Source organism: Oncorhynchus clarkii, chromosome 4 (assembly GCF_045791955.1).
Source record: "Oncorhynchus clarkii lewisi isolate Uvic-CL-2024 chromosome 4, UVic_Ocla_1.0, whole genome shotgun sequence".
NCBI lineage: Eukaryota > Metazoa > Chordata > Actinopteri > Salmoniformes > Salmonidae > Oncorhynchus > Oncorhynchus clarkii.
Genome location: NC_092150.1, coordinates 59,646,750 through 59,665,505, shown reverse-complemented (window position 1 = coordinate 59,665,505; position 18,756 = coordinate 59,646,750). Strand labels below are relative to the sequence as shown.

General features: G+C 43.3%; 1 protein-coding gene across 10 annotated transcripts in view; it reads right to left on the bottom strand.

Annotated features, from left to right (window-relative positions):
- LOC139407019 (unconventional myosin-VI-like) overlaps positions 1-18,756 on the bottom strand; it is a 94,342-nt gene that overhangs the window by 59,159 nt on the left and 16,427 nt on the right. For all 10 annotated transcript variants that reach the window (XM_071150277.1, XM_071150276.1, XM_071150278.1 and 7 more), the window contains exons 2-9: positions 14,116-14,250; positions 8,307-8,376; positions 7,981-8,054; positions 5,750-5,879; positions 4,649-4,754; positions 4,346-4,401; positions 4,161-4,258; positions 3,862-4,026 (exon numbers count right to left, since the gene is read on the bottom strand). In XM_071150277.1, the coding sequence (XP_071006378.1) occupies positions 3,862-4,026; positions 4,161-4,258; positions 4,346-4,401; positions 4,649-4,754; positions 5,750-5,879; positions 7,981-8,054; positions 8,307-8,376; positions 14,116-14,232 (816 nt within the window). In that variant the 5' untranslated portion in view covers positions 14,233-14,250. The remainder of the gene's footprint in view (positions 1-3,861; positions 4,027-4,160; positions 4,259-4,345; positions 4,402-4,648; positions 4,755-5,749; positions 5,880-7,980; positions 8,055-8,306; positions 8,377-14,115; positions 14,251-18,756) is intronic.

Genomic DNA, 18,756 nt, shown 5'->3' with positions numbered 1-18,756 from the left:
CCCAAACCATCTCAAATTGGGTTGAGGTCGGGTGATTGTGTAGGCCCTCCATCGCTCTCCTCCTTGGGCAAATAGCCCTTACACAGCCTGGAGGTGTTGGGTCATTGTCCTGTTGGTCCCACTAAGCCCAAACCAGATGGGATTGTGTATCGCTGCAGAATGCTGTAGTAGCCATGCTGGTTAAGTGTGCCTTGAATTCTAAATAAATCACAGACATTGTCACCAGCAAAGCACCCCCACACCACATCCTCCATGCTTCACAGTGGGAACCACACATGCGGAGGGAGATCTGTTCACCTACTCTGCGTCTCACAAAGACACGGAGGTTGGAACCAAAAATCAAACATTTGGACTAAGACCAAAGGACAGATTTTCACCGGTCTAATATCCATTGCTCGTGTTTCTTGGCCCAAGCAAGTCTCTTCTTATTATTGGTGTCCTTTAGTAGTGGTTTCTTTGCAGCAACCACAAAAGGCCTGATTGACACAGTCTCCTCGTAACAGTCGATGTTGAGATGTCTCTTACTTGAACCCTGTGAAGCATTTATTTGGCCTGAAATTTCTGAGATTGGTGACTAATGAACTTATCCTCTGCAGCAGAGGTAACTCTGGGTCTTCCTTTCTGGGTCTTCCTTTCCTGTGGCGATCCTCAGAGCCAGTTTCATCATAGCGCTTGATGGTTTTTATGACTGCACTTGAAGAAATGTTAAAAGTTCTTGATATTTTCTGTATTGAGTGACCTTCATGTCTTAAAGTAATGATGGACTGTCATTTGTCTTTGCTTATTTGAGCTGTTTTTTCCGTAATACGGACTTGGTCTTTTACCAAATAGGGCTATATTCTGTATACCACCCCTACCTTGTCACAACACAACTGATTGGCTCAAACACATTAAGGAAAGAAATTCCATAAATTCTTTTAACAAGGCACACTTGTTAATCAAAATGCATTTCAGGTGACTACATCATGAAGCTGGTTGGGAGAGTGCGCAAAGCTGTCATCATGGAAAAGGGTGGCTAGTTTGAAGAATTTAGATAAAATATATATTTTGATTTGTTTTATCACACTTTTTTGGATACTACATAATTCCATGTTTTATTTCATAGTTTTGATTTCTTGACCATTATTCTACAATGCAGAAAATAGTAAAAAAATAAATAAAAAAAAAACACACAAGAATGGCTTTCCATGAGGTGTTGAGAGTCCGAGTGGTCCTGCCTCAGAACAGACTTAAAAAAAGGTTTGAATATTGTTGTCCATCAATGACTCAGCCAAATGGATTGACCTTGAGCAATTTTGACAAAAACAAATGCTGCCCTGAGAGTTGTGCAAAGTTAGTAGATGTTCATAAAAAAACGATTACAGCTGTAATGGTTACGAAAGGTGCTTCCACCAAGCATCAACTCTGGTGAGTGAAGCATTGAGCAATAACTACATTTTTTATTTTTTTATTTAATTGGAAACGTTTTGATAATTGTAGCTCAACTTTGAAAATGTGGAGTAGGACAAAAAAATAAATAACTAATGTTATTCCCTTTTGAGGGTTCATGTGAAGGCAACAAAACGTAGCGATTGTATTTCCACATCACTGTCTCTCTATTTCCATGTAAAGTCTGTGTGGCCTGCACAGGCGTTCCACATGATGGATTACACTTCGCTGTGAGCGGATTTGCTGTTTACTTGGGTCTTGATCATTCACCATTTGTTCATGGCAAAGAGTGTATTTGGCACAAAATACGTTATTCCTCTCCGTAATTGCCTTTGTGCGACTTTTAATGACTTCTCAGTCGCTTGCTCCCTTCCTGCCTGTCACTAGAGATAGGGCCTGATGAGCGCGACGACAGTGTCCCAGGTGGGTAGGAGAGAATAACAAAACAGAACCCGGTTGCTTATCTTGTTTGTAGGAGACGAGTCATTTTCAGCTGGCCAGATGGAACGGAACAAAGACTTTAATTACAGAGATAGGCCTTGAGGAGGATTGTACATGTCGCGCTCCTTCTCTTCCCAGCCCTGTGCTCTACACTCCAGACAGGGCATATTCAGTAACACAACACAAGGCTATAGAACATAACAGACATCTTACAAAGCTCCACACAGCCCTGCTGCTAACCCCACTGGGTCTCTGCTGTGCACAAAAGTAATTGTTGTGATCAATACATAAAATGTCATTTTCCGTTTCCAGATCATCAGAAAAATGGTAGGACAGAAGACTATTCGAGGAAGCAAGGGACCACGGTCGAGCAGAAGTACCTGGCTTACTGCCCAGAATGCTTCGCAGGGGAGATAAATCACAGAAATACAGGGAAACTATGGCCAAAAGCAGTACTTAAAATGACACAAATGAGAGGAGGCTGAAGAAAATTCTGACATTAAAGTGATGCCCAGCTGAAGAGAGGGGAGATGTAGGCTACCTTTGGAGCCACGCTGAAATGATGTGTCTGCAGCAAGTGATGTTGAAGGTACTGAAATCCTTTCTTTTCCCTGCAACTTCCTTCCTGTCTAGCTGCTCAAACTCTGTTTCAATTCCATGCAATGCTAATCTGCACTGGATGTGAAACAGAGAGCACATGGGTTGTCTGGGTGCTGATAATTCGATATAATTGCCAACGGTCAATAGTAATGTCCAAGTTGAGATTTCACTGCATCCCCTAGTTTGACTATCTCCATTATAGTGGATGATGTTCCTGTCAGGAGGTGGAGTCAAAGCACTTCATCTTCCTGAACAACTACTGGTGGTCTGCAGGGGTGTGCAGGTAGTTCACCATTTTTTGGAGTATTAATGCTATTCTGCAATTTGACATTAATTTCTACAATGACAATTGTTAATAATAATAGTAATAATAATAATAATAATAATAATAATAGTAATAATAATAACAATAATAATGTATTTAATCTATTACATTCCCTGATAAAATATCTTGGTGGTCAATTTGAAGAAATGTGGCGCAGTTGATCACAATTTGGTGGTCCTCAGAACGGAAAAGGTTGGGAACCACCGGGCCTAAAGAGCCCTGGCGGGGAACTTTAAAAGAGGGGACCAATATTGGACAAAGCAGGAGGGGAGTTTGTACAACTTCCTTAAAAACCTGCCAGTTAACATAATGGGGTGTCTTAAAAGAATCTCATCCCCCTGACATGGATCTTTAGACCAATGACGGACAGAAATGGCGGGCACGGAGTTAGTACAACTTCTCTAAACAACTGCCAGCTAATAACAGCAGAATTGGGTGTCGATAACACTGAGTCTGAGGGAAACCAGACAGGGAATTTTAATAAAGGCTGAACGATAATGGACAAGGCAGGAAGAGAGTTTGTACAACTTCTCAAATAATCTGACAACTGACTATAACAGAATTGGCTTTCGTTTAATTAAAGCGCAATGAAATTGATTGTTATATTTGTGAAGTTTATGGCAAGAAAATAAGCCCTTCTTTAAGGATGGCTGAGACTGCCATCTAGTGGTCTTAGAGGTACGGCGCAACAATAAAAATGTATCCAAACAAGTATCGTGACTTAACATAAAATGATGCTATGAAAATGTCAATCCTAAGCACCAAAACGTGAGTTTCCTTAATATTAACGTTGAGCTGACTGCTTGAGGTGGAGGAGCTGAGTCCTCACTCCCTCACACTGATACGAGGGTCAAGTAGTGTGTTTGAGGGGATCGCCCTTAGCAAGGAGCTGCGCCGGTTCACGAATCTCAATCGCACGATGACTCGTTATTTGAGATGCAAGATGATTTGTAGATCAGCGATTCTGCGGAGCGCCTTAATTCAGGTTGATTTTCTTGAGCGCACACGGCTCCAAGGAGCTAGCGAAAGGTGAGTGAGTTTTAGGCCGGCCGATAGGCCCCACTTACCCTGAAGGCATCTGGGGATTCCAGATGGAACTTGGTCCTGATGTCCTCTGAGGCTCCGGCACACAGCCGGTAGAAGATGTGATAGTTCCTCTCTTCCTGGCTCTGCTGGCAGATCCTGGACTTCTCCAGCAGGTAGTGGGACACAAAGCCTCCCACCACAGTATTCTGACCAGACAACACCGGTTCAATTAGCAGCAGACGTAGCCAAAGCAAACGCTCAAAAGTATTTTAACAATTTCAAATAGTATTTAAAACACTTATCATGGTGTTGTCTGTTGACAGTGCTGCTGCTGCTGTACCTTTTCGTTGAAGTGGATCTCTACAAACTTCCCAAAGCGACTACTGTTATTATTCCTGACAGTTTTAGCATTCCCAAAAGCCTCCAGCAAGGGATTGGCTGTGGGATTGATAAAAAGAAATCAAAACACAAATCCATACAGTGTGGTATTAAGTCATGCTGCTGGGGAGTGAGATTTTGATGTACCTTCAACTATTCTCTCATCAATATCTTGACCTGTTCCATAGGACATTGTTAAGTATCTACAGGGCAGAAAAAAAAACATGTCAGAGTTAACGTGAATATTCTGACTGCACTTCTTTACACGAACCAATAGAAACAGCCTGCCAGATCAGACTGGGGTACGTCCCAAATGGCACCCTACTCCCCTACATAGTGCACTACTTTTGACTAGTTCTGGAAAATAAATGGTGCACTACATAAGGAATAGGGTGCCATTTGGGACACAGCCGGTCTGTTGACGATGCACAGAGAACGTCATGACTTTACCGAAGGACAAACTTGGTGTTCTCAGTCTTTCCGGCACCAGATTCCCCGGACACGATGATGGACTGGCTCATCTTCAGCACCCTCATGTCCCTATAGGCCTTGTCAGCTGACAAGAGACATCCAGCCATTAGACAGTTTATTTACACTCTCCTTTACCTCAGTGACACAAAAAAAGTATCTCAATGGGATCATAAATGAAGTCTACGGTTGCAATGGCCATGCAGAAGGTACAATGAATGCTCCTTGTACTTCTAAATGATTAGTGTTGACATCAGTAACACACACACCACATCATCCAAATGGGACCCTCAAGATGGATGGCTGCATTAGCAAAGTCAAACTGTACATTGAATGTCAACTGAAAATAGGTCACGAAATCACACTGAAAATATGCCAAGACACAGGAAGGCCAAAAAGATCAAGGACATCAAACCACCCGAGCCACGTCCTGCCCCCCCCCCCCCCCCCATCATCCAGAAGGAGAGGTCAGTACAGGTGCATCAAAGCTGGGACTGAAAAACAGCTTCTATCTCAAGGACATCAGACTTAAATAGCCATCACTAGCCGGCTACCACCCGGTTACTCAATCCTGCACCTTAGAGGCTGCTGTACTATATACATAGACATGGAATCACTGGTTACTTTAATAATGTTCACATACTGTATTCTATTCAACTTTAGTCAATGCCACTCAGACATTGCTCGTCCTAATATTTATATATTTCTGAATTCCTTTATTTTACTTTTAGATGTGTATTGTGATGTGTTAGATAACTGCACCGTTGGAGCTAGGAACACAAGCATTTCACTATGACCGCAATAACATCTGCTAAATGTGTATGTGACCAATAAAATTTGATTTGACAGAGCATAAGTGTATTGTGAAAATTACTATAGACTGCCCTCCAGTGGACAGATGTGAAAGTGTAACGCATTGTCAGCCCAACAGTGGTACAGAGACAGCTGTGTGTCTGCATCCCAAATGGCACCCTATTCCCTACATAGCGCACTGCTTTTGACTAGATCAAAGTAGTGCACTATATAGGGAAGAGAGTTCCATTTGGAATGCAGCCTGTGTGTTCCTTCCTCCCTAGTACTCACCGATAGCGTAGACGTGGGGCGGCAGGGTGCCCAGGGACCTCCCATGGTACTGTTTAATGGTCTCTGGAGCGTAGAGCTTTGGGAGGTCAACATACGGGTTCACCGCAATCAGGATATTGGCTACAAACGTCTGGGAGAAAAAACAAAGGGAAACCTGAAGTCAGAAATACTCTAGCACAGAAGGTAGTTTTTAAGCAAGATACGGTACTAAGTGCTGAGCGATTAGTGCTTTTTGAGGTCGGTTCAGTTTCGTACATTTTTTAAAACAATATAATGCACCATACATTGTGGGTTGAATGATGTAACACAGAATAAAACAATTAATAAGTCCCATGATGGTAGTGACTGCCCATAACGGCACTTATTAACCATCATTTATTCACATCACTTAACTATATTTTCTTAATGTATATTACATTTATTTTGTTTTATGACTTCATTCTATATCAGCATCTCATCTCTATAGAGATGAGTCATACTGACTGCTGAATACCAACTATCAAAATCACTTAAATCATGCATTTTCAGGTAGATATACCAAGCAAAGCAACAGCACGTTCTGTCTCTTTTCTCCCTCTCCATGTCTGCCCCACACAGACCGGACACGTAGGCATGCAATGGATTATGGTTATTGTAGTTCATATTATTTCTGCCATGTTGAAAACCACAACTCACACAGTTCAGGCTTCATCAGATTTCTCTCTAGAGAAACTGCGCATTGAGCTCACAGGGAAAAAAAAGGAACATGGAATTCAAATAATTTAACTAATTTGCTGACATCAGTTGTTTAAAAAGCAAAGAAATGACCAACATTTCAGTTAAACGCTCAATACACATCAAATGCTTTTGGGGTAAATACTTCTGATATAACACCCAGCTTTTCCTCAAGTACCTAACAAATCATGAGTCTCATCACTGCTAAAAGGAATTGTCTCACTGCATATCAGCCAAACACTTCCATAGAACACAGCAAGGCAGTTTCTCACTGCAGCCACTAGATGCCACCCGTTGGAAGACAAGTGTCCCATGACTCTCCTCTCCCCACCAGCTGGCATCCATGTCCCCCTGCCTGCCTGCCTGGCTGTCACCTCAGAGGACCTAATTAAGTTCAGTGGGGAACAGGATAGCGCTCCCAGGCTCTGCTCTGCTCCCTGGCCAATTACAAAAGGGGTAGACACAGGGGCCAGCAGGGAGACTGATGACAAGCGCTAGCTGTGTCTGTGTGTGTATATGTGTTGTGTCCCCTCCCTGATGGACGGTGTGAAGGCCTTGTCGTTGTCACTCTGGGCTGCCTGTCAGGTGGCTGTTGGGTGGGAGGGTAGTTACAGTGACACGCGCTATAACGGTGTGTGTGCGCGCGTCAATGTAACGGCCCTCGCTCCCATCAGCCACCGGACATGCAGCCCAGAGTGACAACGATAAGACCGTCACGCCGTCCATCAGGGAGGGAACACACACATGCAGTAAAGTACAGCAGGCGTAGAGAGACAGAAGTGGCTGAGGCGACAGGGCTTTAGCATGATAATGAGTGAGTGTTCGATCGGCCTTGCCACTACTGGTTCAACCTGTTGGAACAAGACTGATGGGGAAGACAGTAGGATTCACACTACCGTTCAAAAGGTTGGGGTCACTTCGAAATGTCCTTGTTTTTGAAATAAAAAGCAAATAAACCTGTTCATTTAAAAGAACATCAAATTGATCAGAAATACAGTGTAGACATTGTTAATGTTGTAAATTACTATTGTAGCTGGAAACAGCTGATTTTTAATGGAATATCTACATAGGCGTACAGAGGCCCATTATCAGCAACCATCACTCCTGTGTTCCAATGGCACGTTGTTAGCTAATCCAAGTTGATCATTTTAAGAAGTCTAATTGATCATTAGAAAACCCTTTTGCAGTTATGTTGGCCTTCTAGGCAGAGTTCCTCTGTCCAGTTTTTGTTTGTTTGACCATTGACCTTAATATTTTATTTTTATTGGCCAGTCAGACACTGCCTTTTCTTTGCAACTCTGCCTAAAAGGCCAGCATCCCGGAGTTGCCTCTTCACTGTTGACGCTGAGACTGGTGTTTTGCAGGTACAATTGAATGAAGCTGCCAGTTGACTTGTGAGGCGTCTGTTTCGCAAACTAGACACTAATGTACTTGTCCTCTTGCTCAGTTGTGCACCGGACCCAAAACTTTTGAACGGCAGCGTAAATACAGGATAGGTCTGTTATAAAAGTACTTACATAAATTTTGTCTTTACTATACCGCACGCGGATGTTGTTCAGTAGAGTGGCTTCATTCAAGTACATCAAAGAACCTGAAAAAAACAGTAAATCACAAGCTGTCAAGAAGAGGATGGATCAAAATGGAAAACACAATGTCACAAAATGGCATTCCTAAATCCTCAGTGGGGGGGTAACAGTTTCAGGGTTGTAAATTGAGTTCATTACTTGCTGCAAAAGCACTTAGGTGCCCATTAGGGCAACTTTATGTGATGGTAAGAAACATAAAAACCTTGTGCTGGAGACTTCTTGTAAAACAATAGCAGTGTTGGTGCTATAAAACTCACAGTTGTCTTCCACATGCTTGTTGACATCATCCTCAGCTGGGAACACTTGGTTGATCTGGGCCGTAAAGCTCTGTCAAAACAAGATGGACGTGAAAGGATTGAAATCTGTTCAATTGAAGCATTTCACCATGCTGTTCTCTTTCCAATGCATTAAAGTTGAAGAGTAGTTCAATGAAGTACATAAAAAGTATGTGGCCTAAAATACCAAATAACGCACAAAGGAGAGACACACACACACACACACAAGTAAATAAACCCATTAAGTCTACTTTGACTCCGATCAATGTGCCTGCTTTTAAAAAATACAAGTCAGTAACCTTTTTCCAAGTCTGTTAACGTGCTCTTTCAGCAATCCCCAAGTTTCCCCAATGGCCACTCAAATACTGACTGTTCAGAACGCCATTGCTTCAAAAAGCCCTGGTGTATGCAGCAGTGAGTGACACGTCAAGGGACAATGAATTATTTGGAGAGAGCGGCAGAAACAGGATCTGGGAGTAACTAGTGAGGCGCTGTGGAGACTGGCTGCAAGCAGCAGCCCCTCCCCTATTCAGGCCCATGGTTGTCGGTCAGCACCTCCACTGCAGAGCACAGCCACCATGCATTATCAGTACACGTGCATGGCCCAGGACAAACAATACGGCTAGCTAAATGTTCCCATAGGCAGGGCTTGAGATGTGAGGCTGGTGTGTTTAACTCATAGCATGTGCTTTTAAGGTGAACACATCTGGCGAGTACTATGGGTTATTTCAGAATCAAAAGCACACTGCAATTGCAAGTTAGCGTGACTCCGTATGTGAGAGCGCACTAGCAGTTCAGCGTAGTTGATGAGTTTCCTTACTCAATCCACCAATAGGTTCCCTTCTTCGCGAGGCATTGGAAAAACTCCCTGGTCTTTGTGGTTAAATCTATATTTGAAATCCACTGCCCGATTAAGGGACCTTACAGATAATTGTATGTGTGGGGTAGAGGTGAGGCAGTGATTCAAAAATCATGTTAAATACCATTACTGCACAGAGTGAGAGTCCATGCAACTTAAGCAAATGTTTACTCCTGGAATGATTTAGTCTCGCCATAACAAAGGGGTTGAATATTTGACTTAAGACATTTCAGCTTTTAATTTATTCCGAAAACATAATTCAACTTTTGACATTATGGGGTATATTTGTGTAGGGCAGTGACTAAACATGTCAATTGAATACATTTCAGGCTGTAACACAACAAAATGTGGAAAAGGTCAAGGTGTATGAATAGTTTGAAGCTATGCAGTGCATTCATGTTTATGGAACTATGAACAAACACAGTGGACTACTTGGATAACCAAAGCTAGTGAAAGGTGCAGCCAGCCATCCTTTCTCCTTCTGCATGGATACATTCTTCTTACCCAATTCAGAGACGCCAACTGTTTTAGCGCCTAGTGACGATGGTATCTTCTGACCGAGGGAGTTTTGGTAAGCACCACTTGCGGTACTGTTTTAGAAACATAAGGAAGGCATCTTTCATATCAGTGAGAATATAAATATTATACAAATATTTTTTTTTAAATTAAAAACTTTAAATTACTACACACCTTTATAGGGTTAGTGTTCCCACCGGGGCATATCCCAATGTTACAGCGCTTGTTTAAGGGAAACAGACAAAAGACGAGGTGAACGCCTGTGCTAATTCGCCATCTAGTGTGCTCCAAGCGTCACTACGGAAGTGTAGTTGTCAGATGGACACACACAGCCTTATGGATCTGTGCATAACTGCTACAGTAAAAGTGTATACTTTTTTATTTGAAGGGTTATCTTTCTCGCAGATGAAAGATAAGTGCCATATGTTGTTTTCGAAAGCCGTATCGCAAGCGATGATTGACGTTTCTAAACATTAAAGCGCATGTGAACTACAATCCCGGCGCTGAGTTAACTGGTAAAAACTGTAGGGAGAAGGCAGAATGCAGCCTGGAGTTTGAGATCTACATTCTCCTGGCCTGCCCCTAACACAGCACCAGCTAAAAGCCTTCTGCAATTTTACCTTGCCCATTCCACACATGGCTAAAACATTTCTTCACCAGGGGGAAAAAAACGTACATGTTTAACAAATATTTTAGAAGTTCGTTTGGGGAACATATGTGGGGTGACCTTAGGCGGGTCAGGCGGGTTGCAATGTGTGTAGCTAACTAGGCCAAGCCAGACATAGCATTGCGTCCCAAATGGCAGCCTATCCCCTACATAGTGCACTTCTTTTGACCAGCGCTCTGGGCACTATGTAGGGGATAGAGTGCCATTTGGGACACACACAGCCCGTGCCAGCTCCCTCATGCGGGCCATGGGGACCTGTTGGCATCTCCTCTTCTGGGCCAGCAATTTAGGTATCGTCTCAATTGGCACGCAATTCCCTATTTAGTCCACTACTTTTGAAAGTATTGCACTATACAGAAAATAGGGTGCTATTTGGGATGTGTCCTTAGTGTCTCCAATAGAGGCACTGCAAGAAGGTTTTAAAACATCCAAGAGTGGAGATGCCAAGGTGACGTACAGTCAGTTCATTCTTCCTGCACTGACATGTGCCACATTCTGGGAGGATTCCAAAGCACTGAGCCACATTGGGTGACTGAAGGCAAGAGTAAAAGGGGAGGGAGGTGGCGAGGGACGAACGGTGAGGCAATGCCCCCTTGAATTTAAATACGTCCCTCACCTCTCCCTCTTCACAGACACCAAGGCAGAGCGAAACAGTGAGAAAAAAATATATATATCCCATTCCCTTTATAGGGCACCCATTTCAAACAGGGTGCTGGTCAAAATGAGTGCACTATATAGGAAATAGTTCCATTGGGGACACATGACCTAACGTTGTGGGCCACAGAGTCAGCCATTGTGGCTCAGGCTGTGTGTGACACGGTGTCATGCACTGAGCAGCCCCTCTCTCCTGACAGCCAGCCCCCCCCCCCCCCCCAGGGGTCTGCCAGGCTGCGTACGCCGCTGCTGCTCTGAGCGGGCTGGGTGTGGAGGAAGGGAGCTGTAGACTGGCACTAACTGGCTGCTGCAGGAACAGAAGACACATTGTGCCCCTCAGACTGCCTGTTACAACACAGAACGGACCATAAATGCCAGAGAACGGACACTTCCGTTACAAATGACTGGAACACACACGTACAACTTCCTTCATAATAAAAGATCTGCCGGAGTCTGATGATTTATGGGCCGGATGTAAACACTAGAAGTGAGCAAATTGAGGAGGACGTTCACTTTATGACAAAGCCACACAAGGAAGTACGAGTTACCATAGAAACTGGGTTTCGCTAACGTCAAGAGCTTTAGCGTAATACATTATCTAGTGAATTAGCAGTGGCTGGTGGCGTCGAAGGGAAAGCCTACTTGACTAGGTAAGAGCCACTTTACCTCAGACACTGGGGCTTAATTTTGTACCAGTGGAGGGTAGGATCGATAAACGACTAAACTACAGCCTCTGTGAGATTTGATGTTTCACTAGTATGTTAGCTAGTGGAGGGTCTTCGTGTCAAGATATGTTTCCATTAACTTCTCCAGCGATTTTTGGTTGACTTCTAAAAAGTTAATAGAAAATAGATGTGACAATTGACTGTCGGTAAAAATAATTTAAAAACTATTTTTTACAAAAACCTAGTGTCAAATAAAAGTGGTTGAAGTGTTTCCATTATCCATTTATGAGAGGAATCGGCAACTGGCGGCCCCCCTTTTGAAGGTCCTCGGATCAATTCCCTGTCCCACCCAAATTAAAAATACATACCGTACTTGACCAAAAGTATGTGGTCATCTGCTTATCGAGCATCTCATTGCAAAATCATGGGCATTAATATGTAGTTGGTCCCCTCTTTGCTGCTATAACAGCCTCCACTCTTCTGGGAAGGCTTTCCATTAGATGTTGGAACATTGCTGCGGGGACTTGCTTCCATTCAGCCACAAGAGCATTAATGAGGTCGGGCACTGATTTTGGGCGATTAGGCCTGACATGCAGTCGGCGTTCCAATTGAGGTCAGGGCTCCAGAGAGCACGTTTACAATGCTCAAAAGTCCAATGGCAGCGAACTTTACTCCACTCCAGCTGACGCTTGGCATTGCACATGGTGATCTTAGGCTTGTGTGCGGCAGCTCGGCAATGGAAACCTATTTGATGAGTGCGTGTGGCCTACCCGCTTCGCGACTGAGCCGTTGTTGCTCCTAGACGATTCCACTTCACAATAACAGCACTTACAGTTGCCCGGGGGGCAGCTCTAGCAGGGCAGAAATTTGACAAACTGACTTAAGTGGCATCCTATGAAGGTGCCACGTTGAAAGTCACTGAGTTCTTCAGTGAAGCCATTCTACTGTCAATGTTTGTCTATGGAGATTGCAGGGTTGTGTTCTCGATTTCATACTCCAGTCAGCAACGGGTGTGGCTGAAATAGCCAAATCCACATACTATTTTTTTGTGTGTGTGTGTGTGTGTGTGTGCGTGTGTGTGCGGCAGCGAACTTTACTCCACTCCAGCTGGCGCTTGGCATTGCGCATGGTGATCTTAGGCTTGTGTGCGGCAGCTCGGCAATGGAAACCTATTTGAAATATATATAAATAAACATACACACACTGAGTATACCAAACATTAGGAACACCTTCCTAATATTGAGTTCGCCATTGCACACCCCCTTCCTTTTGCCCTCAATTCGTCAGGGCATGGACCCTCCAAGGTGTCGAATGCGTTCCATAGGGATGCTGGCCCATGTTGCATACAACGAGTTGCAGAATGCGTGCCGAAACGTCACGATGTAAAGTACCGCGTCAGAGAGGTCCGTTTTCTCATAGTTTCTCCAGTACTATTGGTCCATTACCATTGTCAATCAACACTTGAATAGAAATGTAGTTTACACCCCGGATTTTAATGCCACAGTTTCTACAGTCCCATTAGTTTTCATTGCAGCGTTATTGGAATGCTGTGGTTACGCAGCATGTATATTGAACAGTGTTAGGAACTCAGTCGGGGTCTCAACTTACTGTTGAGAGTTTGAATAGTAGAATACACTAGGTGCAATTTCAAAATGTGGTTATGCATCAGTAGTTTCTCGTGTTAGGCTAATTGAGTGACTATCAATTACTGACATGTCAACTAACATTTTTTATATAAAAAGATATGATTTTGTTAGTCTTACTCATATGTTAATACCTGCAAACATTTCTCTACGCCCCATGGCAAAATGGGCACGCAAACCCGCCAGCAACTGCGGCCACTCAAGATGAGTTCCGATTTTTTGTGGCCCCTGCCCCCATCAAATATTTGCAATTTTCTAAATATTACCAGGTATCAAGGTATTGCCACGGTCCGTGCCATGGGGAAACTTGCACTCCTAAAAGATGTGAAATAATTGGATGGTGGAACTTGCATCCAGAAAAGCAAAGCAAAGCAATTCAGGCATTCTTGAAAGTCAGTACAAGATTTTACCAAGCAGTACACCTTTAAAATAAAATTGCAGAGTGGAGGTCCCTCCTTGTCAATCATAAGTTATTCAAAAAACTGTTTCCATCAAAATTTGTCACAATAAATTTAGAAGAAAATCCACCTGTCGAACAGATAAAAAAGTTGATCTTTAGAGCATTTATCCTATAGCTGCAGTTAACATGTCACAATGTTTTTTTTAGGGGGGGGGGGGGGGGGGGGGGGGGGGCATTGCTTTTGTCACCTTAACCTGGTGCAATAGAAACCTGCCTACTGATGGCCACCACCACAATTACGCAAATTCTCTATGTGCAAAATGTTACAGTGATGATGTCTGTTTTCGCAAGGGTGTGTGTATATTTGCAGGACATATGATCGTCTACCTTTTGCCCCCGTTTCAGCGGCTCGATGGTCAAGCTGTTGGCTCCGATGTCCACTATGGTCCCCAGCTGGAACCCATCTGCTGGATGGGGCGCCCACACCGGCTTCCCATCCTCCATTGGACCGCTTGAAGAGCACTGCAACACAAAAGGAAAGAAACAGGGGACCGTTAGAGGCCTGTTCACATTCCTAAAGCCATGAAAAAGTTATTCAATTTGGAAAAAAACAACTAAATAAAACACTAGAACGAGGAGTAGGAGGCCCCGGTGCACAACTAAGCAAAAGGACAAGAACACTAGTATGTCTAGTTTGAGAAACAGACACCTCACAAGTCCTCAACAGGCAGCTTCATTAAAATAGTACCTGCAAAACACCAGTCAAAGTCAGCAGTGAAGAGGTGACTCCGGGATGCTGGCCTTCTAGGCAGAGTTCCTCTGTCCAGTGTGTTATTTTGCCCACCTTAATATTTTATTGTATATGGCTTTTTCATTGCAACTCTGCCTAGAAGGCCAGCATCCCGGAGTCACCTCTTCACTGTTGACGTTGACTGGTGTTTTGTGGGTACTATTTAATGAAGCTGCCACATAACCAGCATGGCTAAGTGTGCCTTGAATTCTAAATAAAATCAGTGTCACCAGCAAAGCCCCTCCACACCTCCATGCTTCACAGTAGGAATCTACTGTGATCTCCGCATCTCACAAAACACAGCGGTTCGAACCAAAAAAGGTCAAATTTGGAATCAGACCAAAAGGACAGAGTTCCACCGGTCTAATGTCTATTGCTTGTGTTTCTTGGCACAAGAAAGTCTCATCTTCTTAATGGTGTCCTTTGGTAGTGGTTTCTTTGCATTAATTCAACCATGAAGGTCTGATTCACACAGTCTCCTCTGAACAGTTGATGTTGAGGTGTCTGTTACTTGAACTCTGAAGCATTTATTTGGGCTGCAATGTTTGAGGCTGGTAACTCTAATGAACTTATCCTCTGCAGCAGAGGTAACTCTGGGTCTTCCTTTCCTGTGGCGGTCCTCATGCGAGCCAGTTTCATCATAGCGCTTGGTTTTTGCGACTGCACGTTTTCCCATATTGACTGACCTTCATGTCTTAAAGTAATGATGACTGTCGTTTCTCTTTGCTTATTTGAGCTGGTCTTGCCATAATATGGACTTGGTCTTTTACAAATAGGGTTATATTTGGAATACCACTCCTACCGTGTCACAACACAACTAATTGGCTTAAAAGGATGAAAGAAATTCCACAAAGTAACTTATTTGAAATGCATTCCAGGTGACTACCTCATGAAGCTGGTTGGGAGAATGCCAAGAGTGTGCAAAGCAGTCATCAATACAAAGGGTGGCTACTTTGAAGAAAATATTATATAATTTTGATTTGTTTAACTACATGATTCCATATGTGCCATTTCATAGTTTTGATGTCTTCACTATTGTACAATGAAGACAACAGTAACTATAAAGAAAAACCCTGGAATGAGTAGGTGTGGAGACCTTCATTCAGTCATTACCTCTATCAATTCAGCCCTGTGCCAAGAGCTGAGTCTGCTTTCCACATAACCCTAAAAGGGACTCACTACTCCAGAAATGTCCCTTTATCCAATCAGGCATAACAAAACAGTCTTTGCTAGTAACTTATTGGCTGGGCTGTAAAATTCACCTGCCCTTGTAAGTTTTACACATCCTCATGCTGATGAGTACTCTTGAGAGAGATCGGCTAACTCCATCGGAAATACTAGGTCTATAAAGACTATTTTCTTTTGTCTGTCCATAATATTTTGCTACACTTGGCCAATAACTCTTTGACATCTGGCTAACGTCACTCTGACCAGTCTATTGATGAGAAGGAAGTTCTCCCAATGCGAAGACACGTGACAGAGCTGATGATGCAGGATCATTTGAAGTCAAAGCTTAATTCCTGAAACCACATCAGGAGGTTGTGGGTACATGGAGTACTGCTACAGACGAAAAGGTTGCACGTTCGAGTGACAGAACTGTAGCATTAAAGCTAACCCTTTTCCTAACCTTAAGCAATCTTTAAGCTAAATTAACCCAGTTAGACATTACCTCAACACATACTACCGCGTACTATACATGCCCATGCAGTACTCTAATATAGTCACATGAACCAAATGCGTTACTAGAACTGCCTGGAGGGTCGTTCCACCTCAAAAAGTACAAGAAAGAAGATTGACCCAAACCATCTCAGATTGTTCCAAAATCGTTCCCGTTATTAGAAACGGTTAAGATTCTTGCAGCATTCTATTGAAATAATTTGATCTAAAAATGTAATTGTTTGCACCCAAATTGGCACTTAATTTAGAGGATTCATATAATATTAAACTAAATTTAGTACCTAACATCCGATTTGGACCAAACTTTTTTCTAACAATGACTTAGACATGAAGAATCCCAAGAAATAGTCAAAAGTCACCCATGTAGTATGCAGCTGCGTTTCTGATTTTTGCTTCTTCATCCTGTGTAAAATGTATTCTCAGTGAATTTGGAGAAGTTTATTTTTTCCCCTATTCAGAGAACTTAGTTAGATTTATGTCCCCTTCAACACTCTAATACTACCAGGTTCTGAACACCTAGACGCTGTTCCTGCTATTAAGTGAAAAATAGTTTGAAGACCCCCCCCCGCACACATTGTTAAAGTGATAGCTCACCCAAATTGCAAAATTCATATTGGTTTCCTTACCCTGGACAAGATGACAGCAATCCATGATTTGGTTTTGTTGGGCACTTTCCAAATTCTAACTTTCTAGCATGTGTCAAATTCAATGCAAGTCAATGGTACCTAAACTCAGCAAAGAAAGCATCCTCTCATTGTAAACTGTGTTTATTTTCAGCCAACTTAACATGTAAATATTTGTATCAACATAACAAGATTCAGACAAACTGAACAAGTTCCACAGACATGTGACTAACAAATTGAATAATGTGTCCATGAACAAAGGGGGGGGTCAAAATCAAAAGATGGACACACCAAATACTGACTACCAGCTGTATTAAGTACTGCAGTGTATTTCCTCCTCATGGACTGCACCAGATTTGTCAGTTCTTGCTGTGAGATGTTAACCCACTCTTCTACCAAGGCACCTACGAGTTCTCGGACATTTCTGGGGGGGGGGGGGGGGGGGGGGGGGAGATGGCCCTAGCCCTCACCCTTTGATCCAACAGGTCCCAGACGTGCTCAATGGGATTGAGATCCGGGCTCTTCACTGGCCATGGCAGAACACTGACATTCCTGTCTTGCAGGAGATCAGTCACACTGCTCATTCTGTGCGTGGTGGCATTGTCATGCTGGAGGGTCATGTCAGGATGAGCCTGCAGGAAGGGTACCACATGAGGGAGGAGGATGTCTTCCCTGTAACACACCGCGTTGAGATTGCCTGCAATGACAACAAGCTCAGTCCGATGATGCTGTGACACACCGCCCCAAACCATGACGGACCCTCCACCTTGATCCCGCTCCAGAGTACAGGCCTCGGTGTAACGCTCATTCCTTCAACGATAAACGCAAATCTGTCCATCACCCATGGTGAGACAAAAATCGCGACTGGTCAGTGAAGAGCACTTTTTGCCAGTCCTGTCTGTTCCAGCGACATTGGGTTTGTGCCCATAGGCGACGTTGTTACCTGCGATGTCTGGTGAGGACCTACCTTACAACAGGCCTACAAGCCCTCAGTCCAGCCTCTCTCAGCCTATTGGGGACAGTCTGAGCACTGATGGATAGATTGTCCGTTCCTGGTGTAACTCGAGCAGTTGTTGTTGCCATCCTGTACCTGTGATGTTCAGATGTACCGATCCTGTGCAGGTGTTGTTAAACGTGATCTGCCACTGCGAGGACGATTGGCTGTCGGTCCTGTCGACCTGTAGCGCTGTCTTAGGCGTCTCTCGGACATTGCAATTTGTTGCCCTGGCCACATCTGCAGTCCTCATGCCTCCTTGCAGCATGCCTAAGGCACATTCACACAGATGAGCAGAAAACCTGGGCATCTTTCTTTTGGTGTTTTTCCCCCAGAGTCAGTAGAAAGGCCTCTTCCGTGTCCTAAGTTTTCATAACTGTGATCTTAATTGCCAACCATCTGTATGCTGTTAGTGTCTTAACGATCGTTGCACAGGTGCATGTTCATTAATTGTTTATGGTTCATTGAACAAGCATGGGAAACAGTGTTTAAACCCTTTACAACGAAGACCTGTGAAGTTATTTGGATTTTTACAAATTATCTTTGAAAGACCTGGTCCTGAAAAAGGGACGTTTCTTTTTTTTGCTAAGTTTATATGAGCATTTACACACTTCATGTCCAAATCATCCTAATGCATAAAAAATTGATTGTGGAACAACGATGTTACTTTAGACGACTTGGATATGAAGCACGAAAACTCTAATATTAGGTACCATTTTCTTGCAATGAATCTGTGACACAAATGCTAAAAAAAGTTAGCATTTGAAACAGTGTCCAACAAAACCACTGCATAGACTGCTGTCAAATGAATCCTATAAATAAAAATGCTAATTTGGGTGCAATGAATTAGCTTAATTTCTCAGAAATCAGATTATAAACTCAACAGAATAAGGTTTCTGTAATACTTGTCTTATCCGTTTCCAACTACAGAAACAATTTCAGAA